Below are 26572 nucleotides of genomic sequence, written 5' to 3'. Positions count from 1 at the left end.
TTTTTCCTGTAAAAAAACAAACAAAAACTTGTAAGGAGATGTGGGTCAAAGGGTACCAACTTTCAGTTATAAACTGAATAAGTTCTGGGTATCTAATATATAGCGTGATGATTATAGGTAATAATAGTATATTGTATACTTGAAATTTGCTAAGATCTTAGATGTTCCCACCACATTAAAAAAATGTAACTATATGAGGTGATGGATTTGCAAATTAACTTGATTGTAGTAATCATTTCATAGTGTATACACATATTAAGTCATCGCATTGTACACCTTAAACACCTGATTGTAGAACCTAAACATATACAATTTTTATTTGTCAATCATACCTCAGTGAAGCTGGAAAAACTGACTTTTTCCTTTGCATATTGTAAACCATTTTGAAAACTTCTGTATAGTGCAAATAATTAAACATCAGTGCGACACACTATCCCTTCTCAAACATGAGCATGAGATCATGTAGCCTTTGGGTATATCCTTCCAGGCTTCCTTGTGCCTTTTTAAAATTGCTTATTGCCTTTTTTCCCCCAAAATTGAGATCATACTTGTAAAAATTTTCGTGGCCTGCAAGAGGTTGCATAAGGAAGCAGAAATTGTTGTAACACAAAAATGTTCACTGATGAAGTAACCACTGAACATTCCTGACTTCTCTCTTAAAACTTGAATTTGTTCACCTATCCAACCACTGTCTCTCTCTCTGTGCTGGGGTCTATTTAATGCAGATGGATTGGGAAGTCAGTGAAGGATACTGGAGATCTGTGTGGTCACTGACAAATTTGTCTAGGTTGGACCAGTTGAAAAACTAATAAAGAAAAATATCTAGAGATGACAACAGGATGGGTACTTCAGTGAAGAATGACTGTACATGACATATTAAGATAAGCTTTTGGGAACATCCACGTAGCTCTCATGAAGGATTGCTGCCATGATGGTGCCATGTAAGTCACGCAATGGAAAATGATGTGCTATTGCATATCATTTTGACAGAAAAATTACATCCCCTCCACAAAAAACTCACACTATTTTTATTCGTTCTTTGATTATTTAATAATTAGTTGATAGGTATAAAGGTTGCCTCAGTGTTGTTAAACTGCCAAGGTAATTTTTTTTAATCTTATAGGGTACTTTTTCAGGGTAAATTTTCAATCAAATCTTTGTTCCCTGTTACGAATATGAACGAATACTTATTATGAGTGTGAATACTTAATAGCCTTCTACTAAGTACCATTTATTGATGATAACAAGGGTCACCTGTATTTAAATTTTTTTAAAGTCTCTAGACCGTTATAATAAATAGTAACCAGATAACCACATTTTCCTACTGAGTAAGCATATGCTAGAAAAGCTAGTTTTATCCTAAGTTAAGTACATACTTTTAAAAACCTATACGCACAAGTTATAATAAAAAATTTCTTTAACTTTTTTTAGGTCTAATTATAAGTTCAGTATAGAAGGTACCACTTCTGTCTCTTACGGAATTAAGGCAAAATTTCTCAGATTCTTCTAACTCTGATATATTGATGACTAGTGACCATTAGACTGGTGTATGCAAATACCTTAGCTAATCTGCTAAATGGGCTTTTAATTATGTGCTAACTTGTTCTTTTAATTATTCTAGTTGTCATATAAATAAATTAGCCTCTGGGGTATTTGCCGTGTTCCCATTCTCTGAGATCCTTCTGGCTTTCTACTGTGCAGGTGAATCACCTGGGGAATCTTGTTAAAATGCAGATTCTGATTCAGTATGCATGTAGCTTGGAGGCAGGCAAAATTCCAAATTTGAAGCCAGCTTCCAGGACAATGCCAGTGCCAATGCTGCTGGCTTTTCGACTACATTTTGAATATCAAGGCTTTTAATAGCAACTTTGGGAACGCAAGCCAGGCAAACTTGTTGAAGCCATTTCTTGTTATGATAACTTTATGATTCACTCCTAGTTTATTAGTAATATATATTTTTCCTGTGGGGATATATATATTTACTTATAACTTGTAGCACATGAGTTTTACTGTAGTTTTTGTGTTGGGCATGTCATCTACAGTGGTATTTATAAAGAATGGTAACATACTGATGATGATGATGTAATAATTGACATGTATTGACTACTTATGTCCGACACTGTGCTTTACAAAGTTTGGCTAAATTTTCTCAACAAAACCATGCCGTAGACATTATTGTTGTTATCCCCATTTACTAATGAGGAGGCTTGGTAACAAGTTTAATGACTTGCCCAGAGTCACACAACCAGAAGGTGGCAGAGCCAGGATGTCAGCTCAGGTAGTCTGACTCTAGAGCTTGTACTTTTAATCTCTTTACTAGTCAGACAACAGATAGAAAGCATAGGCTTAATATAATATCAGGTATCTGAATTTTCTAGCTTCTGTCACCATTCATATAAGATACATTTGAATTTTCTAGCTTTCTCCCAAAAGACCTTTGAATAGCATTTTCCTTCCTTATGTTTTCATTTTTTTGTGGCTTTCCCATAGATACTGATGATCTGTGATTTGTTACCAGTTTTTTTAGTCTTCCTTTTTGTATATTTGTGCTTAGAGAAAAAGATCTCAACTTTCATATTCTTTTGATATGAAAATTTATGAAGAATGAAAAGTTAGATAGTACCCTGCCAAGAATGAAAGATAAAGGTGTTTTTAGTAATGTTGAGATTATGTGTTTCTGCCAAAGAGTAGTAGCCCAGGAAAACATCAGGTTCTATAGGATCATCACAAAAGAATGGTTGATTCTTCTGTGTGTGCTTAAAAATTGGGAATTTTTTTCTTTATCCAAATGGTAATTATATTCTAGTAATTAGTCTGGAGACATACCTTCTGAGTTCTCCTGAAAAACCATCAGATGGTCTTAGAGAAGCCAAGAGAAACTGAGAACTCTGCCTTAGCTTCTCAGCCTGTTAGATGTTGACAGTTGTGTAGTGCTTGAGCCTTCATCCCGTGTTAAGAAGTAAGTACGTACACAGGTGTTTGTAAAAATATATGAAAATGAGTGAAAGCTGTTTAGGATTAGAAAAATATGTTAACTGTAGCTGCAATTTGATTTGGAAATCGGTAAGCACAGAACAGGTCATGATAAATAAGAATATAACTAGGTCATTACTCATGTCGAAGTAATAGAAGGCTGTTTACTTTCATTATCTCTGTTTCTTTTACAGTCCATCAATATTATGGAACTGACTTTACAAAAGTATGGAAGCTATGAAAAATTTGAACAGGCCACCGGTGGTAGCCTGCTATCTAAAACTCGAATCTGGAGTCATGTTAGGAAATACATGATGAAAGAAGGCTGCATGGGTGAGGTATGAATCATGAGTAAGCATGACAATTTGACTGAGCATTTTAACTCTCAGTCATTGCCACATGTTTGTTTTTTCTGCAGGTTTTGTTTTCCCAACACTATTTTACACATTAAATAAGTCACCCAGATTTCTTACTAAATATAAGTCTAAGTTTTTATTGCATTGAATTGTTAATGTTCAGTTGTTTTCTGTTTTTCCGTTTTTCTTACTACCATTTTTGTATAGCTTGTAGGATTATGTGAATTGCCTTATGAAAATTATTAATGAAGAGGTTTGGCACAGTGACTTCTCTTATTAATGTCCAGTTCCTAGTGTTCAGTCTCAAAATAAGCTTTCGCCCAGCAGTGACCAGGACTCTGGCTCCTGTACCTTCCTTTGCATTATTCCAGCCCAGGGGACTATATTTGAGAGCACTGCAGAGGCACAATTTCAGTTCTCTGTGTCTTCCTCTGCACAGCTGTCTACTTTTCTTTCAATCCAGTAAATGTTCTTGAATTCCCAAAGGCTCAAAATTCCAAGGGTCTGCATTTCATCTTCTTGGTTTCCGGGAGATTCAAGATGGTGTAAACAAAAGAAAAAGGTGTTAATTTATGGGTCCATTGTTTTCTGTGAAAACTTTCACCCCCTGCCTTCTACGTTTTGTGTTTTATATATATATATATTTTAACTCTTGCTCTTTAGATTGTAGTTCACCTCACTGAGGACCTGCTTTCCCGAGCTTCCATGACAGTAGTAAATGGATGTCCAACACTGACCATCAATGTTTGCACTGCACGTGAGCATTGGCTGGAAGGAATGCTGAGGCATGAAATAGGTAGGGGGCAACCCTTCTCCATTTATTCAGTTGTAATAGCAGAAATTACTTCAAGGACTTGTTTGTTTATAATGCATTTTTTCTTAGTAATATTTGGCAAAAAGTAATGAAATTGTTAGGTGTCACTTGAACTAAAGCTAAGATATTAATGTCTCATTTCAAATTAGATTTTTTAGGGTACCGTATAGCTGTATTAAGCTTGGAGAGTCATTTAACCCCTCTGGATTTCAGTTCCCCCATCTTCAACTGAGGGAATTGAATTAAGTGATCTCTAAGATTCTTTTCAAATATCAAGTCTATAATTCGACTCTTAAAAAGAAAATAAATTGCTGTAAAAGTTATACCTCTTCTAATGAGACATGTAATCCTTCTGAAGGCTGTGTACTCCTTCAAAGCAAAGGGCATTAGTGTCAGATCATTTTCTACTTTCTTTTGATTTGTAGGTACACATCAATTTCGTTTTAGAACTGTTGGTAGAATCTTTTTTGGGAGAAGAATTAAAATAAGAATGGCATTTCTTACTTTTCATGTGCCTTTTCTTCTCCATAGGCACACATTATTTTCGAGGTATTAACAACCTTCAACAGCCATGGAACAGTTGGACTGGCCGTAAAAAACATGACCTAAAGCCAAACAATCCCACAGAGGAAGGACTGGCAAGTATTCACAGTGTCCTGTTTAGAAAAGACCCCTTTTTATGGAGGGCTGCCCTCCTCTACTACACTGTTTATCGAGCCAGCCACATGTCTTTTTGTGCATTATTCAAAGACATTGGAAAGTTTGTCAAGGACCCCAATACAAGATGGGATTATTGTGTACGAGCCAAGAGGGGATGGACTGATACCTCCCAACCAGGTGTGTGTCCCTTGACAGTAGATTTTCTGATTTATTGGGTAATTGTCTTTTTTTTGAATTTTTGAATTTTATTTTATAAAACAGCAGAATTTTATTTCCTAAAAGAGCAGGTTCTCACTAGTTATCCATTTTATACATATTAATGTATATATGTCAATCCCAATCTCCCAATTCATCACACCACCACCACCACCCTCGTGCCGCTTTCCCTCCTTGGTGTCCATACGTTTGTTCTCTACATCTGTCTCTCAATTTCTGCCCTGCAGACCGGTTCGTTTCTACGATTTTTCTAAGTTCCACATATATGCGTTAATATACAATATTTGTTTTTCTCTTTCTTACTTCACTCTGTATGACAGTCTCTAGATTGATCCATGTCTCTACAAATGACCCAATTTCATTCCTTTTTATGGCTGAGTAATATTCCATTCTATATATGTACCACATTTTCTTTATCCATTTGTCTGTTCATGGGCATTTAGGTTGCTTCCATGACCGGGGAATTGTAAATAGTGCTGCAATGAAAATTGGGGTACAAGTGTCTTTGAATTATAGTTTTCTGTGGGTATATGCCCAGGAGTGTGATTGGTGGGTCATATGGTAATTCTGTTTTTAGTTTTTTAAGGAACTTCCATACTGTTCTCCATAGTGGCTATATCAATTTACATTCCCACCAACAGTGCAAGAGGGTTCCCTTTTCCCCACACCCTCTCCAGCATATGTTGTTTGTAGATTTTCTGATGATGCCCATTCTAACTGGTGTGAGGTGATACCTCATTTAGTTTTGATTTGCATTTTCTCTAATAATTAGTGATCTTGAGCAGCTTTTGATGTGCTTCTTTGCCATCTGAATGTCTTCTTTGGAGAAATGTCTATTTAGGTCTTCCGCCCATTTTTGGATTGGGTTGTTTGTTTTTTTAATATTGAGCTGCATGAGCTGCTTGTAAATTTTGGAGATTAATCCTTTGTCAGTTGCTTCATTTGCAAATATTTTCTCCCATTGTGAGGGTTGTCTTTTTATCTTGTTTATGGTTTCCTTTGCTGTGCAACTGCTTTGAAGTTTCATTAGGTCCAATTTGTTTATTTTTGTTTTGATTTCCATTACCCTAGGAGGTGGATCAAAAAAGATCTTGCTGTGATTTATGTCAAAGAGTGTTCTTCCTATGTTTTCCTCTAAGAGTTTTATAGTGTCCGGTCTTACATTTAGGTCTCTAATCCATTATGAGTTTATTTTTGTGTATGGTGTTAGGGAGTGTTCTGATTTCATTCTTTTACATGTAGCTGTCCAGTTTTCCCAACACCACTTATTGAAGAGACTGTCTTTTCTCCATTGTATATCCTTGCCTCCTTTGTCATAGATTAGTTGACCATATGTGTGTGTGTTTATCTCTGGGCTTTCTATGCTATTCTATTAATCTATATTTCTGTTTTTGTGCCAGTACCACACTATCTTGATTACTGTAGCTTTGTAGTATAGTCTGAAGTCTGGGAGCCTGATTCCTCCAGCTCCATTTTTCTTTCTCAAGATTTCTTTGGCTATTTGGGGTCTTTTGTGTTTCCATACAAATTGTGAAATTTTTTGTTCTAGTTCTGTGAAAAATGCCATTGGTAGTCTGATAGGGATTTAATTGAATCTGTAGATTGTTTTGGGTAGTATAGTCATTTTCACAATGTTGATTCTCCAATCCAAGAGTATGATATATCTCTCCATCTGTTTGTATCATCTTTAGTTTCTTTCATCAGTGTCTTACAGTTTTCTGCATACGGGTCTTTTGTCTCCTTAGGTAGGTTTATTCCTAGGAATTTTATTCTTTTTGTTGCAGTGGTAAACAGGAGTGTTTTCTTAATTTCTCTTTCAGATTTTTCATCATAGTGTATAGGAATGCAAGAGATTTCTGTGCATTAATTTTGTATCCTGCAACTTTACCAGATTCATTGATTAGCTCTAGTAGTTTTCTGGTGGTATCTTTAGGATTCTCTATGTATAGTATCATGTCATCTGCAAACAGTGACAGCTTTACTTCTTCTTTTCCAATTTGTATTCCTTTTATTTCTTTTTCTTCTCTGATTGCCGTGGCTAGGACTTCCAAAACTGTGTTGAATACTAGTGGTGAGAGTGGACATCCTTGTCTTGTTCCTGATCTTAGAGGAAATGCTTTCAGTTTTTCACCATTGAGAATGATGTTGGCTGTGGGTTGGTCATATATGGCCTTTATTATGTTGATTGAGGTAGGTTCCCTCTCTGCCCACTTTCTGGAGAGTTTTTATAAATGGATGTTGAATTTTGTCAAAAGCTTTTTCTGCATCTATCAAGATGATCATATGGTTTTTATTCTTCAATTTGTTAATATGGTGTATCACATTGATTTTGCGTATATTGACGAATCCTTGCATCCCTGGCATAAATTCCACTTGATCATGGTGTATGATCCTTTTAATGTGTTGTTGGGTTCTGTTTGCTATTATTTTGTTGAGGATTTTTGCATCTGTGTTCATCAGTGATATTGGTCTGTAGTTTTCTTTCTTTGTGACATCTTTGTCTGGTTTTGGTATCAGGGTGATGGTGGCCTCATACAATGAGTTTGGGAGTGTTCCTCTGCTATATTTTGGAAGAGTTTGAAAAGGACGGGTGTTAGCTCTTCTCTAAATGTTTGATAGAATTCGCCTGTGAAGCCATCTGGTCCTGGGTTTTTGTTTGTTGGAAGATTTTTAATCACAGTCTCAATTTCAGTGCTTGTGACTGGTCTGTTTATATTTTCTGTTTCTTCCTGGTTCAGTCTCGGAAGGTTGTGCTTTTCTAAGGATTTGTCCATTTCGTCCAGGGTGTCCATTTTATTGGCATAGAGTTGCTTGTAGTAATCTCTCAAGATCCTTTGTATTTCTGCAGTGTCAGTTGTTACTTCTTCTTTTTCACTTCTAAATCTATTGATTTGAGTCCTCTTCCTTTTTTTCTTGATGAGCCTGACTAATGGTTTATCAATTTTGTTTATCTTCTCAAAGAAGCAGCTTTTAGTTTTATTGATCTTTGCTATTGTTTTCTTTGTTTCTATTTCATATATTTCTGCTCTGATCATTATGATTTCTTTCCTTCTACTAACTTTGGGTTTTGTTTGTTCTTCTTTCTCCAGTTCCTTTAGGTGTAAGGTTAGATTGTTTATTTGAGACTTTCCTTGTTTCTTGAGGTAGGCTTGTATTGCTGTAAACTTCCCTCTTACAACTGCTTTTGCTGTATCCCATAGGTTTTGGATCGTCGTGCTTTCATTGTCATTTGTCTCTAGGTACTTTTTGATTTCCTCTTAGATTTCTTCAGTAATCTCTTGGTTATTTAGTAACGTATTGTTTAGCCTCCATGTTTTTGTATTGTTTATGTTTTTTTCCCTATAATTGATTTCTAATCTCATAGCGTTGTGGTCAGAAAAGATACTTTATATGATTTCAGTTTTCTTAAATTTACTGAGGCTTGATTTGTGACCCAAGATGTGATCTATCCTGGACGATGTTCTGTGCGCACTTGAGAAGAATGTGTAATCTGCTGATTTTGGATGGAATGTCCTATAAAAATCAATTAAATCTATCTATTCTGTTGTGTCATTTAAAGCTTGTGTTTCCTTATTAATTTTCTGTTTGGATGATTTGTCCATTGGTGTAAGTGAGGTGTTAAAGTCCCCCACTATTATTGTGTTACTGTCAATTTCCTCTTCTATAGCTGTTAGCAGTTGCCTTATGTATTGAGGTGCTCCTATGTTTGGTGCATGTATGTTTATAATTGTTATAGCTTCTTCTTGGATTGATCCCTTGATCATTATATAGTGTCCTTCCTTGTCTCTTGTAACATTCTTCATTTTAAAGTCTATTTTATCTGGTATGAGTATTGCTACTCCAGCTTTGTTTTGATTTCCATTTGCAGGGAATATCTTTTTCCATCCCCTCACTTTAAGCCTGTATGTGTCCCTAGGTATGAAGTGGGTCTCTTGGAGACAGCATATAAATGGGAATTGTTTTTGTATCCATTCAGCGAGTTTGTGTCTTTTGGTTGGAGCATTTAATCCATTCACATTTAAGGTAATTATCGATATGTATGTTCCTATTACCATTTTCTTAATTGTTTTGTGTTTGTTATTGTAGGTCCTTTACTTCTTGTGTGTTTCCCACTTAGAGAAGTTCCTTTAGCATTTGTTGTAGAGCTGGTTTGGTGGTGCTGAATTCTCTTAGCTTTTGCTTGTCTGTAAAGCTTTTGATTTCTCCATCGAATCTGAATGAGATCCTTGCCGGTTAGAGTAACCTTGGTTGTAGGTTCTTCCCTTTCGTCACTTTAAATATATCGTGCCACTCCCTTCTGGTTTGTAGAGTTTCTGCTGAGAAATCAGCTGTTAACCTTATGGGAGTTCCCTTGTATGTTATTTGTCTTTTTTCCCTTGATGCTTTCAGTAATTTTTGTTTGTCTTTAATTTTTTCCAGTTTGATTACTATGTGTCTCGGTGTGTTTCTCCTTTGGTTTATCCTGTATGGGACTGTCTGCACTTCCTGGGTTTAGGTAGCTATGTCCTTTCCCATATTAAGGAAGTTTTTGACTATAATCTCTTCAAATATTTCCTCAGGTCCTTTCTCTCTCTCTCCTTCTTCTGGGACCCTATAATGTGAATGTTGTTGCATTTAATGTTGTCCCAGAGGTCTCTTAGGCTGTCTTCATTTCTTTTCATTCTTTTTTCTTTATTCTCTTCCACAGCAGTGAATTCCACCATTCTGTCTTCCAGGTCACTTATTCGTTCTTCTGCCTCAGTTATTCTGCTATTGATTCCTTCTAGCGTATTTTTCATTTCAGTTATTGTATTGTTCATCTCTGTTTGTTTGTTCTTTAATTCTTCTAGGTGTTTGTTCTTTAATTCTTCTAGGTCTTTGTTAAACGTTTCTTGCATCATCTCGATCTTTGCCTCCATTCTTTTTCCGAGGTCCTGAATCATCTTCACTATCATTATTCTCAATACTTTTTCTGGAAGGTTGTCTATCTCCACTTCATTTAGTTGTTTTTCTGGGGTTTTATCTTGTTCCTTCATCTGGTACATAGCCCTCTGCATTTTCATCTTGTATATCTTTCTGTGAATGTGTTTTTTGTTCCACAGGCTGCAGGATTGTAGTTCTTGCTTCTGCCGTCTGCCTTCTGGTGGATGAGGCTATCTAAGAGGCTTGAGCAAGTTTCCTGTTGGGAGGGACTGTGGCAGGTAGAGCTGGCTGTTGTTCTGGTAGGCAGAGCTCAGTAAAACTTTAATCTGCTTGTCTGCTGATGGGGGGCTGGGTTCCCTCCCTGTTGGTTGTTTGGCCTGAGGCTCTTTGGTGGGGCTAATGGCAGACTCTGGGAGGGCTCACGTCAAGGAGTACTTCCCAGAACTTCTGCTGCCAGTGTCCTTGTCCTCACGGTGAGACAAAGCCACTCCCCGCCTCTGCAGGAGACCCTCCAACACTAGCACGTAGGTCTGGATCAGTCTCTTTTGGGGTCACTGCTCCTTCCCCTGGGTCCTAATGCGCACCCTACTTTGTGTGTGCCCTCCAAGAGTGGAGTCTTTGTTTCCCCAAGTCCTGTTGAAGTCCTGTAATCAAATCCCGCTAGCCTTCAAAGTGATTCTCTAGGAGTTTCTCTTCCCATTGCCGGACCCCCAAGTTGGGAAGCCTGACGTGGGGCTCAGAACCTTCACTCCAGTGGGTGGACTTCTGTGGTATAAGTGTTCTCCAGTTTGTAAGTCACCCACTCAGCAGTTAATGGGATTTGATTTTATTGTGATTGCGCCCCTCGTACTGTCTCATTGTGGCTTCTCCTTTGTCTTTGGATGTGGGGTATCTTTTTTGATGAGTTCCAGTGTCTTCCTGTTGATGATTGTTCAGCAGTTAGTTGACTCTCAGGCTGACTTTCACTAACCCCTTCCTTAGGCACCAAGGGCAGGGCTTATTTACAGGCTTAGGAAAGGAGTCTCTTGTGTCTTCTGATAACAGAGTTCAAACTTGCATTTGGCCCTCAAGCAGCAAGCAACCTGCTTTTAAGCCTAAGTCTCGCTTTGATCTTATCTTTCATCCATTTCTCCATGTCCTCCAGGTGCGGACTCAGCGGGGGCCATGCACACTCACTCTGGCTGGGGCTCACGATCCCCTCTCTCCGTTTGGCTCCTGCAGGAGCCGGGTTCGGCTGCGGTGAGCACAGTGCAAGTGGGCGGCTCCGCGCCTGGCTCACTGGCTGCGGGACTGGGTAATTGTCTATTGATTTTGGATATATCCTAATCTTCCCATCAGAGAATCCACTCAACTATAAAAAATTAAACCTTTGTTACTTGAGGTCAGTTCTAGTTTTTGCAAACCACATTTTGTTAGCATTATTTTTCCCATCTTGTTTTGAAATTTTTCAAACCTACAGAAATAGGGAAATAATGAAGGAATTAACACTTCTATACCCTTCCTCTGGATTCACCAATTGTTAATATTTTGCCATTTTTGCTTTCTTTCTTCCTCTCTGACTTTAAAAACAGCCTTATTGAGATATATAATTCACATGACATATAATTCACCCATTTAAAATGTACAGTTCAGTGATTTTCATAATATTTGTGGAGTTGCGCAGCCAACACCACTAATCTAATTCCAGAACGTGTCATCACCCAAAAAGAAATTTGTACCCATTAGCAGTCATTACCTATTCTCTCTCCCTATTGCTCCTAGTGATAAATAACCATTAATCTGCTTTTATTAGTTTTGCCTGTTTTTAACATTTCATATAAATGAAATCATATAATATATGATCCTTTGTGGCTGGCTTCTTTTACTTAGCATAATATTTATTTATTTTTACTTATAATATTTTTAAAGTTTGTTCATATTGTAGCATGTATCAGTATATCAGTCCTTTTTATTACTGAATAATAATCCAGTGCATGGATATGACACCTTTTATTTATCCTTTCACCAGTTAATGGGCATTTGGATTGTTCCACTTTTTGGCTATTATGAATAATGCTATTATGAGCCTTCATTCATAAGTTTATGCTGGTAATTCTCTTGAGTATATGCTTAGGAGTGGAATTTTGGGGTTATATGATAACTCTGTGCTCAACCTTTTGAGGAACTGCCACCGTTTCCAAAGTGAATGCACCATTTTACATTCCCACTGCAGTGTATGACGATTTCTATTTCTCCAAATCCTCACCAACACCTACTATTTTCATTTTTTAAATTAATATTATAACCATCCCTAGTGGGTGTGAAGTGGTTAACTCACTGTGGTTTAGATTTGAATTTTCCTGGTGACTACTGATGTTGAGTATCTTTTCATGTGATTATTGGCTATTTATGTATTTTCTTTGGAGAACCGTCTGTTTAGATCATTTACCCATTTTTAATTGGTTTGCTCTTTATTATTGAGGTGTAAGGGTTTTTTGTGTATTCTAGATAAAAATCTCTTATCAGATAATCATTTACAAATATTTTCTACTACTCTGTAGTCTTCTCACTTTCTTGATGCTATTCTCTGTGACTTTTTAAAAGCAAGTTGTACACTTGGCATTTCATTCCTTAAAAACTTGAGCATGCATCTCCTAAGACTAAAAACATTCTCTTCTACTTAAAACAGTATCATTATCACACTTAAGAAAGTGAGTGGTAATTCAGCAATATCAACTACCCCATATACGGTATTTAAATTTCCCCAACTGTTCCAAAAATGTCTTTATAGGTGTTAAAAAAAAAAAATCTAGGTCCAGTAAGGGTTCATGCATTAGTTTTGGTGGCAATGTCCCTTTAGCCACTTTTAATAGGGAGAGATCTTGAACACTGTATTTTTTGTTTCTCATCATACTGACTTCTTTTTTGTTTTTTAAAAATTTTTTTAATATTTTATATTGGACTATAGTTGATTAGCAATGTTGTTAGTTTCAGGTGTACAGTGAAGTGTTTCAGTTATACGTATACATTTATCCTTTTTAAAGTTCTTTACCCATTTAGTTATTACAGAATTTGACCACAGTTCCCTTTGCTATACAGTAGGTCCTTGTTGGTTATTTACTTTCATTATTGTAGTGTATATATGTCAGTCCCAAACTGCTAGTTTAACCCTGCCCCCTACCATTCCCCTTTGTTAACCATAAGTTTGTATTCTAAGTCTGTGAATCTGTTTCTGTTTTGGAAATAACTTTATTTGTATCATTTTCTTGATTCCCCATATACCAATATCACAATATATTTGTCTTTCTCTGTCTGACTGACTTCACTAAGTACGATAATCTCCAGGTCCATTCATGTTGCTGCCAGTGGCATTATTTCATTCTTTTTAATGGATGAATATTCCATTGGACATATTTACCACATCTTCTTTATCCACTTTTCTGTTGATGGACATTTAGGTTGCTTCCATGTCTTGGTTACTGTAAGCAGTGTGGCAATGAACATTGGGGTGCGTGTATCCTTTCAAACCATGGTTTTTGCCAGATATGTGCCCAGGAGCGGCATTGCTGGATCATATGGTAGCTCTATTTTTCATTTTTTTAAGGAACTTCCGTATTGTTCTCCATAGTGGCTGTACCAATTTACGTTCCCACCTACAGTCTAGGAGGGTTCTCTTTCAACTCAGCACCCTCTTCAGCATTTATTGTTTGTAGATTTTTTTTTTCAGGTTCTATTCAGCTCTTTTATTTTAGATATACAGGAAGTTGAGTTCTGGATCCCATGTTTGTACATTTTTGATGATGGCCATTCTGACTGGTGTGAGGTGATACCTCATTGTAGTTTTGATTTGCATTTATCTAATGATTAGCAAAGTTGAGCGTCTCTCCATGTGCCTTGTGGCCATCTGTCTGTCTTTGGAGAAATGTCTGTCTCAGTCTTCTGCCCATTTTTTGATTGGGTTGTCTGCTTTTTTTGATATTGAGGTTCATGAGCTGTTTGTAAATTTTGGAGATTAATCCCTTGTCGGACGCATCATTTGCCAGTATTTTCTCCCATTGTGTGGGTTGTCTTTCCTTTTGTTTATGATTTCCTCTCCTGTGCAAAAGCTTTTGAGTTTCATTAGGTCCCTTTTTTTTTTTTACTTTGTAATACTATTTATGTATTTTTTACATCTTATTGGATGGAGTATAATTGCTTTACAGTGTTGTTAGTTTCTGCTGTATAACAAAGTGAATCTGCTGTATGTATACATACATCCCCATAATACCTTCCTCTTGAGCCTGACTCCCACCCTCCCTATCCCGCCTCTTTAGGTGGTCACAAAGCACTGAGCGGATCTCCCTGTGGAATGCAACTGCTTCCCAGTAGCTATCTATTTTACATTTGGTAGTATATATATACTACTCTCTCACTTCTCTCCAGGTTGCCTTTCCCCCCACTTGTGTCCTCAAGTCCATTCTCTACCTCTGCATCTTTATTCCTGTCCTGCCCCTAGGTTCTTCAGAACCATTTTTTTTTATTCCATATATATGTGTTAGCATATGATATTTGTTTTTCTCTTTCTGACTTACTTCACTCTGTGTGACAGGCTCTAGGTCCATTCACCTCACTGAAAATAACTCAGTTTCGTTTCTTTTTCTTTTTATTTATTTATTTAATTCTTGAATTTTATTTTTTTTATGCAGGAGGTTCTTATTAGTCATCAATTTTATACACATCAGTGTATACATGTCAATCCCAATCGCACAATTCATCACACCACCACCACCACACCCCGGGCCGCTTCTCCCCCTTGGTGTCCATACGTTTGTTCTCTACATCTGTGTCTCAATTTCTACCCTGCAAAGCGGTTCATCTGTACCATTTTTCTAGCTTCCACATATATGCGGTAATATACGATATTTATTTTTCTCTTTCTGACTTCCTTCACTCTGTATGACAGTCTCTAGATCCATCCACCTCTCAACAAATGACCCAATTTCGTTCCTTTTTATGGCTGAGTAATATGCCATTGTATGTATGTACCACATCTTCTTTATCCATTCGTCTGTCGATGTGCATTTACGTTGCTTCCATGACCTGGCTATTGTAAATAGTGCTGCAGTGAACAATGGGGTGCATGTGTCTTTTTGAATTATAGTTTTCTCTGAGTATATGCCCAGTAGTGGGATTGCTGGATCATATGATAATTCTATGTTTAGTTTTTTAAGGAACCTCCATAATGTTCTCCATAGTGGCTGTATCAATTTACATTCCCAGCAACAGTGTTAGAGGGTTCCCTTTTCTCCACAGTCTCTCCAGCATTTGTTGTTTGTAGATTTTCTGATGATGCCCATTCTAACTGGTGTGAGGTGATACCTCATTGTAGTTTTGATTTGCATTTCTGTAATAATTAGGGATGTTGAGCAGGTTTTCATGTGCTTCTTGGCCATCTGTCTGTCTTCTTTGGAGAAATGTCTATTTAGGGCTTCTGCCCATTTTTTGGATTGGGTTGTTTGTTTTTTTAATATTAAGCTGCATGAGTTGTTTATATATTTTGGAGATTAATCCTTTGTCCATTGATTCGTTCGCAAATATTTTCTCCCATTGAGAGGGTTGTCTTTTCGTGTTGTTTGTAGTTTCCTTCGCTGTGCAAAAGCTTTTAAGTTTCATTAGGTCCCATGTGTTTATTTTTGTTTTTATTTCCATCACTCTAGGAGATGGATCAAAAAAGGTCTTGCTGTGATTTATGTCAAAGAGTGTTCTTCCTATGTTTTCCTCTAAGAGTTTTATAGTGTCCAGTCTTACATTTAGGTCTCTAATCCTTTATGAGTTTATTTTTGTGTATGGTGTTAGGGAGTGTTCTAATTTCATTCTTTTAAATGTAGCTGTCCAGTTTTCCCAGCACCACTTATTGAAGAGGCTGTCTTTTCTCCATTGTATATTCTTGCCTCCTTTATCAAAAATAAGGTGACCACGTGTACATGGGTTTATCTCTGGGCTTTCTATCTTGTTCCATTGATCTATATTTCTGTTTTTGTGCCAGTACCATACTGTCTTGATTACTGTAGCTTTGTAGTATAGTCTGAAGTCAGGGAGCCTGATTCTTCCAGCTCCGTTTTTCTTTCTCAAGATTGCTTTGGCTATTCGTGTCTTCTGTGTTTCCATACCAATTGTAAAATGTTTTGTTCTAGTTCTGTGAAAAATGCCATTGGTAGTTTGATAGGGATTGCATTGAATCTGTAGATTGCTTTGGGTAGTATAGCCATTTTCACAGTGTTGAGTATTCCCATCCAAGATCATGGTATATCGCTCCATCTGTTTGTATCATCTTTGATTTCTTTCATCAGTGTCTTAGAGTTTTCTGCATAGAAGTCTTTTGTCTCCTTAGATAGGTTTATTCCTAGGTATTCTATTCTTTTTATTGCAATGCTAAATGGGGGTGTTTCCTTAATTTCTCTTTCAGATTTTTCATCATTAGTGTATAGGAATGCAAGAGATTTCTGTGCATTAATTTTGTGTCCTTCTACTTTACCAAATTCATTGATTAGCTCTAGTAGTTTTCTGGTAGCATCTTTAGGATTCTCTATGTGTAGTATCATATCATCTACAGACAGTGACAGTTTTACTTCATCTTTTCCAATTTGGATTCCTTATTTCTTTTTCTTATTGCTGTGGCTAAAACTTCTAAAACTATGTTGAATAATAGTGGTGAGAGTGGGCACCCTTGTCTTGTTCCTGATCTTAGAGGAAATGCTTTCAGTTTTTCACCATTGAGAATGATGTTGGCTGTGGGTTGGTCATATATGGCCTTTACTATGTTGAGGTAGGTTCCCTCTCTGCCCACTTTCTGGAGAGTTTCTGTCTTGTTTAATGTATCATTTAAAGCTTGTCTTTCCGTATTTATTTGCATTTTGGATGATCTCTCCATTGGTGAAAGTGGGGTGTTAAAGTGTCCTACTATGGTTGTGTTACTGTCGATTTCCTCTTTTATGGCTGTTAGTATTTGCCTTATGTATTGAGGTGCTCCTTTGTTGGGTGCATAAATATTTACAATTGCTATATCTTCTTCTTGGATTGATCCCTTGATCATTACGTAGTGTCCTTCTTTGCCTTGTAATAGTCTTTACTTTAAAGTCTATTTTGTCTGATATGAGAATTGCTACTCCAGCTTTCTTTTTTTTTTTTACATCTTTATTGGAGTATACTTGCTTTATAATGGTGTGTTAGTTTCTGCTTTATAACAAAGTGAATCAGTTATACATATACATGTGTTCCCATATCTCTTCCCTCTTGCATCTCTCTCCCTCCCACCGTCCCTATCCCACCCCTCTAGGTGGTCACAAAGCACCGAGCTGATCTCCCTGTGCTCTGCGGCTGCCTCCCACCAGCCATCTACTCCACGTTTGGTAGTGTATATATGTCCATGCCACTCTTTCACTTTGTCACAGCCTACCCTTCCCCCTCCCCATATCCTCAAGTCCATTCTCTAGTAGGTCTGTGTCTTTATTCCTGTCTTACCCCTAGGTTCTTCATGACATTTTGTTTTTCTTAAATTCCATATATATGTTAGCATACGGTATTTGTTTTTCTCTTTCTGACTTACTTCACTCTGTATCACACACTCTAGGTCCATCCACCTCATTACAAATAGCTCAATTTCATTTCTTTTTATGGCTGAGTAATATTGCATTGTATATATGTGCCACATCTTCTCTATCCATTCATCCAATGATGGACACTTAGGTTGTTTCCATCTCCTGGCTATTGTAAATAGAGCTTCAATGAACATTTTGGTACATGACTCTTTTTGAATTATGGTTTTCTCAGGGTATATGCCCAGTAGTGGGATTGCTGGGTCATATGGTCGTTCTATTTGTAGTTTTCTATCCAGCTTTCTTTTGGTTTCCATTTGCATGGAATATCTTTTTCCATCCCCTCACTTTCAGTCTGTATGTGACTCTAGGTCTGAAGTGGGTATCTTGTAGACAGCATACATATGGGTCTTGTTCCTGTATCCATTGAGCCAGTGTGTGTCTTTTATTTGGAGCATTTAATCCGTTTACATTTAAGGTAATTATCAATATGTATGTTCCTATTACCATTTTCTTAGTTGTTCAGTTGTCTTTTCCTTCTCTTCTGTTCCCTGCCTAGAGAAGTACCTTTAGCATCTGTTGTAAAGCTGGTTTGGTGGTGCTGAATTCTCTTAACTTTTGCTTGTCTGTAAAGGTTTTAATTTCTCTGTCAAATCTGAATGACATCCTTGCTGGGTAGAGTAATCTTGGGTGTAGGTTTTTCCCTTTCATCACTTTAAATATGTCCTGCCACTCCCTTCTGGCTCACAGAGTTTCTGCTGAAAGATCTGCTGTTAACCTTATGGGGATTCCCTTGTATGTTATTTGTTGCTTCTCCCTTGCTCCTTTTAATATTTTTTCTTTGTGTTTAATTTTTGGTAGTTTGATTAATATGTGTCTTGGTGTGTTTCTCCTTGGATTTATCCTGTATGGGACTCTTTGTGCTTCCTGGACTTGATTGACTATTTCCTTTCCCATGTTAGGGAAGTTTTCAACTATAATCTCTTCAAATATTTTCTCTGACCCTTTCTTTTTCTCTGCTTCTCTGGGACCCCTGTAATTTGAACGTTGGAGCATTTAATGTTGTCCCAGAGGTCTCTGAGACTGCTCTCAATTCTTTTCATTCTTTTTTTTTATTCTGCTCTGCCACAGTTATTTCCACTATTTTATCTTCCAGGTCACTTATCCATTCTTCTGCCTCAGTTATTCTGCTGTTGATTCCTTCTAGAGTATTTTTAATTTCATTTATTGTGTTGTTCATCTTTTGTTTGCTCTTTAGTTCTTCTAGGGCCTTGTTAAACGTTTCTTGTATTTTCTCCATTCTATTTCCGAGATTTTTGGATCATCTTTACTATCATGACTCTGAATTCTTTTTCAGGTAGACTGCCTATTTCCTCTTCATTTGTTTGGTCTGGTAGGTTTTTTATCTTGCTCCGTCATCTGCTGCATATTTCTCTGTCTTCTCATTTTGTTTGACTTACTGTGTTTGGGGTGTCCTTTTCACAGGCTGAAGGTTCATAGTTCCTCTTATTTCTGGTGTCTGCCCCCAGTGGGTGAGGTTTGTTCAGTGGCTTATGTAGGCTTCCTGATTGGAGGGCCTGGTGCCTGTGTTCTAGAAGATGAGGCTGGATCTTGACCCTCTGGTGGGCAGGGCCACATCCGGTGGTGTGTTTTGGGGTGTCTGTGAACTTAGTATGACGTTAGGCAGCCTCTCTGCTAATGGGTGGGGTTGTGTTCCTGTCTTGCTAGTTGTTTGGCATGGGGCATCCATCACTGGAGCTTGCTGGCCGTTGAGTGGAGCTGGGTCTTAGTGTTGAGATGGAGATCTCTGGGAGAGCTCTCGCTGATTAATATTACATGGGGCTGGAAGGTCTCTGGTGGTGCAACGTCCTGGACTCGGCTCTCTCACCTCAGGGGCTCGGGCCTGACACCCCGCCAGAGCACCAACACTGCCAGCTGCACAGCTCAGAAGAAAAGGAAGAAAAAAAAAATGGACAGAACTCCACGACAAATGGTAAAAGCAAAACTAAACAGACAAAATCACACAAACATACACACACACTCACAGAAGAAGAAAGAAAAAGGAAGAGAGCAACCAAACCGATAAACACACAAATAATAGCAATCACTAAAAAGTAAACTAACATAAACATAAAACCAAAAACAGATCAAATGCAGAAAGCAAACCCCAGGTCCACAGTTGCCGCCAAAGTCCACTGCCTCAATTTTGGGAACACTCATTGTCTATTCAGATATTCCAGGGTTTACCAAGCTGACTGGGGTGATTGGGTCTGCTGCTCCTGAGGCTGCACCTCAGGAGAAAGTTCCCTTTCTCTTCTTTGTTTGCACAGGTCCGAGGTTCAGTTTGGTTTTGGCCTTGCCTCTGCGTGTAGGCTGCCCTCAGGTGTCTGTCCCCTGCCCAGACAGGAGCGGGTTAAAGCAGCAGCTTATTAGAGCTCTTTTGCTCACTCAGGTCGGGGAGAGGGAGGGGTACACTAGTCACAATTGGCACGCAGTGCGTGCCTGTGGCGGTAGAGGCTGGCGTGACGCTGCAGCAGCTGAGGTGTGCCATGTGTTCTCCTGGGGAAGTTGGCCCTCAATCATGGGACCCTGGCAGTGGCATTCTGCACAAGCTCTCAGGAGGGTGTGGGTAGTGACCTACACTTGCACACAGGATTCTTAGTGGCAGCGGCAGCTGTGGTAGCAGTCCATGCCCGCCTCTGGCATCCATGATGATAGCTGCCGCTCACTCCCATCTCTGGAGCTCACTTAGGCAGTGCTCTGTCGTCTGAGGACACACAGAGCAGGAAGCCCCTCTTCTAACACACCCCGAGACAGTGGTCTCTTGCCTCTTAGGCAGTTGCAGGCTTTTCCCCAGACTCCTTCCCAGGTAGCTGTGGTGCACTAGCCCCCTTCAGGCTGTCTTCACACAGCCAACCCCAGTCCTCTCCCTGGGGTCTGACCTCCAAAGCCCGAGCCTCAGCTCCCAGCCCCCACCCGCCCCGGCAGGTGAGCAGAGAAGCCTCTCAGGCTAGTGAGTGGTAGTCAGCACTGATCCTCTGTGTGGAGATATCTCTGCTTTGCCCTCTGCACCCCTTTTACTTCAGTCTTCTCTGTGGCTCTGAAACTCTACACCGACTTCCCTGCCAGTGAGGGCTCTTCCTAGTGTGTGGAAACCTTTAGTCCTTCACAGCTCCCTCCCAGAGGTGCAGGTCCCATCCCTACTCTTGTCTCTGTTTTTTCTTTTTTCTTTTGCCCTACCCAGGTACATGGGGATTTTCTTGCCTTTTGGGAAGTCTGAGGTCTTCTACCAGCATTCAGTAGGTGTTCTACAGGAGGTGTTCCACGTGTAGATGTATTTTTGATGTATTTCTGGGGAGGAAGGTGATGTCCATGTCTTACTCTTCCACCATCTTGAAGGTCTCCCCCATTTTTAATTTTTATTTTAAACTGGAGTATAGTTGATTAACAGTGTTTTGTTAGTTTCAGGTGTACAGCAAACCAATTCAGTTATACCTATACCTGTATGTATTGTTTCTCAAGATCTTTTCCTATTTATGTTACTGGAGAATATTGGACAGAAATCCCTGTGTTACACAGTAGGTCCTTGTTGGTTATCTGTTTTCATTATTGTAGTATGTATATGTCAATCCCAAACTACCAATTTATCCCTGCCCTCCACCTTTTCCTTTTGGTAACTCTAAGTGTGTATTCTAAGTCTGTGAGTCTGTTTCTGTTTTGTAAATATGTTCATTTGTATCATTTTTTAAAATTCTGCATATAAGTGATATCAGATGATGTTTGTCTTTCTCTGTCTGACTTGCTTCACTTAGCACAATAATCTCCAGGTCCATTCATGTTGCTGCCAATGGCATTATTTCATTCTTTTTAATGGCTAAGTAATATTCCATTGGACATACGTACCACATCTTCTTTATCCACTCTTCTGTCGATGGACATTTAGGTTCCTTCCATGTCTCGGTTATTGTAGACAGTGCTACAGTGAACACTGGGGTGCCTGTACCCTTTCAAACCATGGTTTTCACCAGATATATGCCCAACAGTGGGATTGCTGTATCATATGGTAGCTCTCTTTTTAGTTTTTTGAGGAACCTCCATACTGTTCTTCATAGCGGCTATACCAATTTACATTCCCACCAACAAGTAGGAGGGTTCCCTTTTCTCTACACCCACTCCAGCATTCATTGTTGGTAGACTTTTTGATGATGGCCATTCTTCTGGTGTGAGGTGATATCTCACTGTAGTTTTGATTTGCATTTCTCTAAATAGTTAGTGATGTTGAGCCTCTCTCCATGTGCCTCTTTGCCATCTGTATGTCTTCTTTGGTGAAATGTCTATTTAGTTTTTTTTTTTAATTGAAGTATAGTTGCTTTACAATGTTGTGTTAGTTTCTGCTGACAACAAAGTGACTCAGTTATACATATATCCACTCTTTTTTAGATTTCCTTTCCATTTAGGTCACCACAGACCATTGAGTACAGTTCCCTGTGCTATACAGTAGGTTCTCATTAGTTATCTGTTTTATACATAGTAGTATATATACGTCAATCCCAATCTCCCAATTCGTCCCACCCACCCCCTTTCCCCCTTGGTAACCATAAGGTCTCTACATCTGTGACTCTATTTTTGCTTTGCAAGTAAGTTCACATGTACCATTTTTCTAGATTCCACATGTAAGTGATATCATACGATATTTGTTTTTCTTTTTCTGACTGACTTCACTCTGTATGACAATCTCTGGGTCCATCCATGTCGCAGCAAATGGCACTGTTTTGTTCCTTTTTATGGCTGAGTACTATTCCATTGTGTATATGTACCACATCTTCTTTATCCATTCCTGTGTTGATGGACATTTAGGTTGTTTCCATGTCCTGGCTATTGTAAATAGTGCTGCAATGAACATCAGGGTGCATGCATCCTTTCAAATAATGGTTTTCTCCAGATACATGTCTAGGAGTGGGATTGCTGGGTCATATGGTAGCTCTGTTTTTAATTTTTTAAGGAACCTCCATACTGTTCTCCCCACTGGCTGTACCAATTTACATTCCCACCAACAGTGCAGGAGAGTTCCCTTTTCTTCACACCCTCTCCAGTATTTACTGCTTATAGATTTTTTGATGATGACCATTCTGACTGGTGTGAGGTGATACCTCATTGTAGTTTTGGTTTACATTTCTCTGATAATTAGTGATGTTGAGCATCTTTTCATGTGTTTGTTGGCCATCTGTATGTCTTCCTTAGTGAAATGTCTATTTAGGTCTTCCGCCCATTTTTTGATTGGGTTGTTTGTTGGTTTTTTTTTTTTTGATATTGTGCTGCATAAACTGTTTATAAATTTTGGAGATTAATCACTTGTCAGTCAGATCATTTGCCAATCTTTCCTTTCATTGTGTGGGTTGTCTTTCCTTTTTTTTGTGGTTTCCTCTGCTGCACAAAAGCTTTTGAGTTTCATTAGGTCCCATTTGTTTTTTTCTTTTTATTTTAAATTGGAGTATAGTTGATTAACAATGTTGTCTTAGTTTCAGGTGTACAGCAAAGTGATTCAGTTGTACATATACATGTATCTATTGTTTCTCAAGTTCTTTCCACATTTAGGTTATTAGAGAATATTAAGCAGAGTTGTTCCCTATGCTATGCAGTAGGTCCTTCTTGGTTATCTATTTTCAATAGAATAGTGTGTATATTTCAATCCCAAACTCCCAATTTATCCCTGACCTCCATCTTTGCTCTTTGTTAACCTAAGTGTGCTTTCTAAGTCCATGAGTCTGTTTCTGTTTTGTAAATATGTTCATTTTTATGATTTTTTTTAGATTTTGCACGTAAGCAATATCAGTTGATATTTGTTTTTCCTCTGACTTACTTCACTTACTATGGTAATTTCCAGGTCCATTCATGTTGCTGCTAATGGCATTATTTCATCCTTTTTAATGGCTGAGTAATATTCCATTGGACATAGGTACCACATCTTCTTTATTCACTCTTCTGTCGATGGACACGTAGGTTGCTTCCATGTCTTGGTTACTGTAAACAGTGCTGCAGTGAACACTGGGGTGCCTGTATCCTTTCAAACCAAGGGTTTTGCCAGATATGTGCCCAAGAGTGGGATTCCTGAATCATGTGGTGCTCTGGGAAACACTGAAAAAGATATTCCTGTGATTTATTTCACAGAGTGTTCTTCCTATATTTTCTTCTAAGAGTTTTATAACATCACGTCTTAAATTTAGTTCTTTAATTCATTGAGTTTATTTTTGTGTATGGTGTAAAAGAATGTTCTAATTTCATTCTTTTCCTATAGCTGTCCAGTTTTCTCAACACCATTTATTGAAGAGACTGTCATTTCTCCATTGTATAGTCTTACATTTTTTACTGTAGATCAATCGACCACAGGTGTGTGTGTTTATTTCTGGGCTTCTGTCCTGTTCCATTGATCTATATTTTTGTTTCTGTACCTGTACCATAGTGTTTTGATGATTGTAACTTTGTAGTATAGTCTAAAATCAGGGAGACTGATTCCTCCAGGTCCATCTCTTTTCCCCCCTTAAGATTACTTTGGATATTCGTGGTGTTTTGTGTTTTCATATAGATTAAAAAATTTTTTTGTTCTAGTTCTGTGAAAAATGTTATTCATAATTTGATAGGGGTTGCATTGAATGTGTAGATTGCCTTGGGTAGTATAGTCATTTTGACAATATTGATTCTTCCAGTGCAAGAGCATGATATATCCTTCCATCTGTTTGTGTCATCTTTGATTTCTTTCATCAGTGTCTAATAGTTTTCAGAGTACTGGTGTTTTGTCTCCTTAGGTAGGTTCATTTCTAGGTGTTTTTTTTTTTGATGCAATGGTAAATGGGATTGTTTCCTTAATTTCTTTTTGAGATCTTTCCTTGTTAGTGTATAGAAATGCAAAGGATTTGTGTTTATTAATTGTTTCATCCTGCAATCTAACCTAGTTCACTGAACTTCAGCAGTTTTCTGGAAGCATCTTTAGGATTTTCTATGTATAGTATCATTTCTTCTGCAAACAGTGACAGTTTTATTTCTTCCTTTCCAATTTGGATTCCTGTTATTTTTTTTCTTCTCTGATTGCCGTGGCTAGGACTTCCAAAACTATGTTGTATAAAAGTGGTGAGAGTGGACATCCTTGTCTTGTTCCTGATCTTAGAGGAAATGCTTTCAGTTTTTACCACTGAGAATGATGTTGGCAGTGGGTTTGTCATATATGGCCTTTATTATGTTGAGGTAGGTTCCCTTTATGTCCACTCTCTGGAGAGTTTTTTATCATAAATGGGTGTTGAATTTTGTCAAAAGCTTTTTCTGCATCTTTTGAGATGATCATGTAGTTTTCATTCTTCAGTTTGTTGATGTGGTGTAATGCACTGATTGATTTGCAGATACTGAAAAATCCTTGCATCCCTGAGATAAATCCGAGTTGATCATGTTGTATGATTCTTTTTTTTTAATAAATTTATTTATTTATTTTTGGCTGCATTGGGTCTTTGTTGTTGGGTCTTTGTTGCTGTGCGCAGGCTTTCTCTAGTTGCAGCATGTGGGGTCTACTCTTCGTTGCGGTGCACGGGCTCTAAGTGCGCGGGCTTCAGTAGTTGTGGCATGCAGGCTCAGTAGTTGTGGCTCGCAGGCTCTAGAGGGCAGGCTCAGTAGTTGTGGCACACAGACTCAGTAGTTGCGGCACACAGGCTCAGTAGTTGTGGCACACGGGCTTAGTTGCTTCAAGGCATGTGGGATCTTCCCAGACCAGAGCTCAAACCCGTGTCCCCTGCATTGGCAGGCGGATTCTCAACCACTGCCCCACCAGGGAATTTCTGTGTGATTCTTTTAATGTATGTTGGATTCAGTTTCCTAGTATTTCATTGAATTTTTTGCATGTATGTTCATCAGTGATATTGGCCTGTAACTTTCTTTTTTTGTGGTATCTTTGTATGGTTTTGGTATCAGGGTGATGGTGGACTCATAGAATGAGTTTGGGAGTGTTCTTTCCTCTGCAGTTTGTTTTTGGAATAGTTTGAGGATAGGTGTTAACTCTTCTCTAAATGTTTGATAGAATTGACCTGTGAAGCCATCTTGCCCTGGACTTTTGTTTGTTGGGAGTTTTTTTGTTTGTTTGTTTGTTTTTGTGGTACGCGGGCCTCACACTGTTGTGGCCTCTCCCATTGCGGGGCACAGGCTCCGGACGCGCAGGCCCAGCGGCCATGGCTCACGGGCCTAGCCGCTCCATGGCATGTGGGATCTTCCCGGACCGAGGCACGAACCCGTGTCCCCTGCATCGGCAGGCGGACTCTCAACCACTGTGCCACCAGGGAAGCCCTTAAAGATTTTTTGTGTGTGTCTGTGTGTGTTGGGAGTTTTTTAATCACAGTTTTAATTTCAGTACTTGTGATTGGTCTGTTCATATTTTGTATTTCTTCCTGGTTCGGTCTTGGGAGATTGTACCTTTCTAAGAATTTGTCCATTTCTTTCAGGTTGTCCATTTTATTGGCATGTAGTTGCTTGTAGTAGTCTCTTGTGATCCTTTGTATTTCTGTGGTGTCTGTTTTAACTTCTTTTTAATTTCTAATTTTATTGATTTGAGCTCTCTCCCTTTCTTTGTTCATGAGTTTGGATAAAGTTTTATCAATTTCCTTTATCCTTTCAAAGAACTAGCTTTTAGTTTCTTTGATCTTTTCTGTTGTTTTCTTCATCTATAATTCTTTTATGTCCACTCTGATCTTTATGATTTCTTCCACTAACTTTGGGCTTTGTTTGTTCTTCTTTCTGTAGTTGTTTAGGTGTTAGAGTATGCTCTTTGAGATTTTCCTTGTCTCCTGAGGTAGGACTGTATTGCTATAAACTTTCCTCTTAAAACAGCTTTTGCTGCATCCCATAGGTTTTAGATTGTTGTGTTTTTGTTTTCTTTTGTCTCTAGGATATTTTTTGATTTCCTCTTTGACTTCTTCAGTGATCCATTGGTCATTTAATAGTATACTGTTTAGCCACCACGCGTTTGTGGTTTTTACAGTGTTTTTCTTGTAGTTGATTTCTAATCTTATAGTCTTGTGGTTGGAAAAGATGCTCGATACGACTTCAGTTTTCTTCAGTTTACT

At 38.3% G+C, this 26572-nt stretch overlaps 1 protein-coding gene across 9 annotated transcripts in view; it reads left to right on the top strand.

Moving 5' to 3' along the window:
• Positions 1 to 26572, top strand: part of MATCAP2 (microtubule associated tyrosine carboxypeptidase 2) — a 94932-nt gene that overhangs the window by 45830 nt on the left and 22530 nt on the right. For 6 of the 9 annotated variants that reach the window (XR_010945583.1, XM_067746723.1, XM_067746721.1 and 3 more), the window contains 4 exons: positions 3168 to 3311; positions 3993 to 4125; positions 4675 to 4980; positions 11066 to 11215. Coding sequence is in view for 8 of the 9 variants with exons in the window: in XM_067746721.1 (XP_067602822.1) it covers positions 3168 to 3311; positions 3993 to 4125; positions 4675 to 4980; positions 11066 to 11215 (733 nt within the window). In the remaining variant the exon portion in view is untranslated. The remainder of the gene's footprint in view (positions 1 to 3167; positions 3312 to 3992; positions 4126 to 4674; positions 4981 to 11065; positions 11216 to 26572) is intronic. The other 3 variants (XM_067746717.1, XM_067746719.1, XM_067746720.1) reach the window with 2 other exon arrangements.

Source organism: Pseudorca crassidens, chromosome 8 (assembly GCF_039906515.1).
Source record: "Pseudorca crassidens isolate mPseCra1 chromosome 8, mPseCra1.hap1, whole genome shotgun sequence".
Classification (NCBI taxonomy): Eukaryota; Metazoa; Chordata; class Mammalia; order Artiodactyla; family Delphinidae; genus Pseudorca; species Pseudorca crassidens.
The sequence above is the reverse complement of the archived record's forward strand: the minus strand, read 5'-3'. Positions and strand labels throughout refer to the sequence as shown.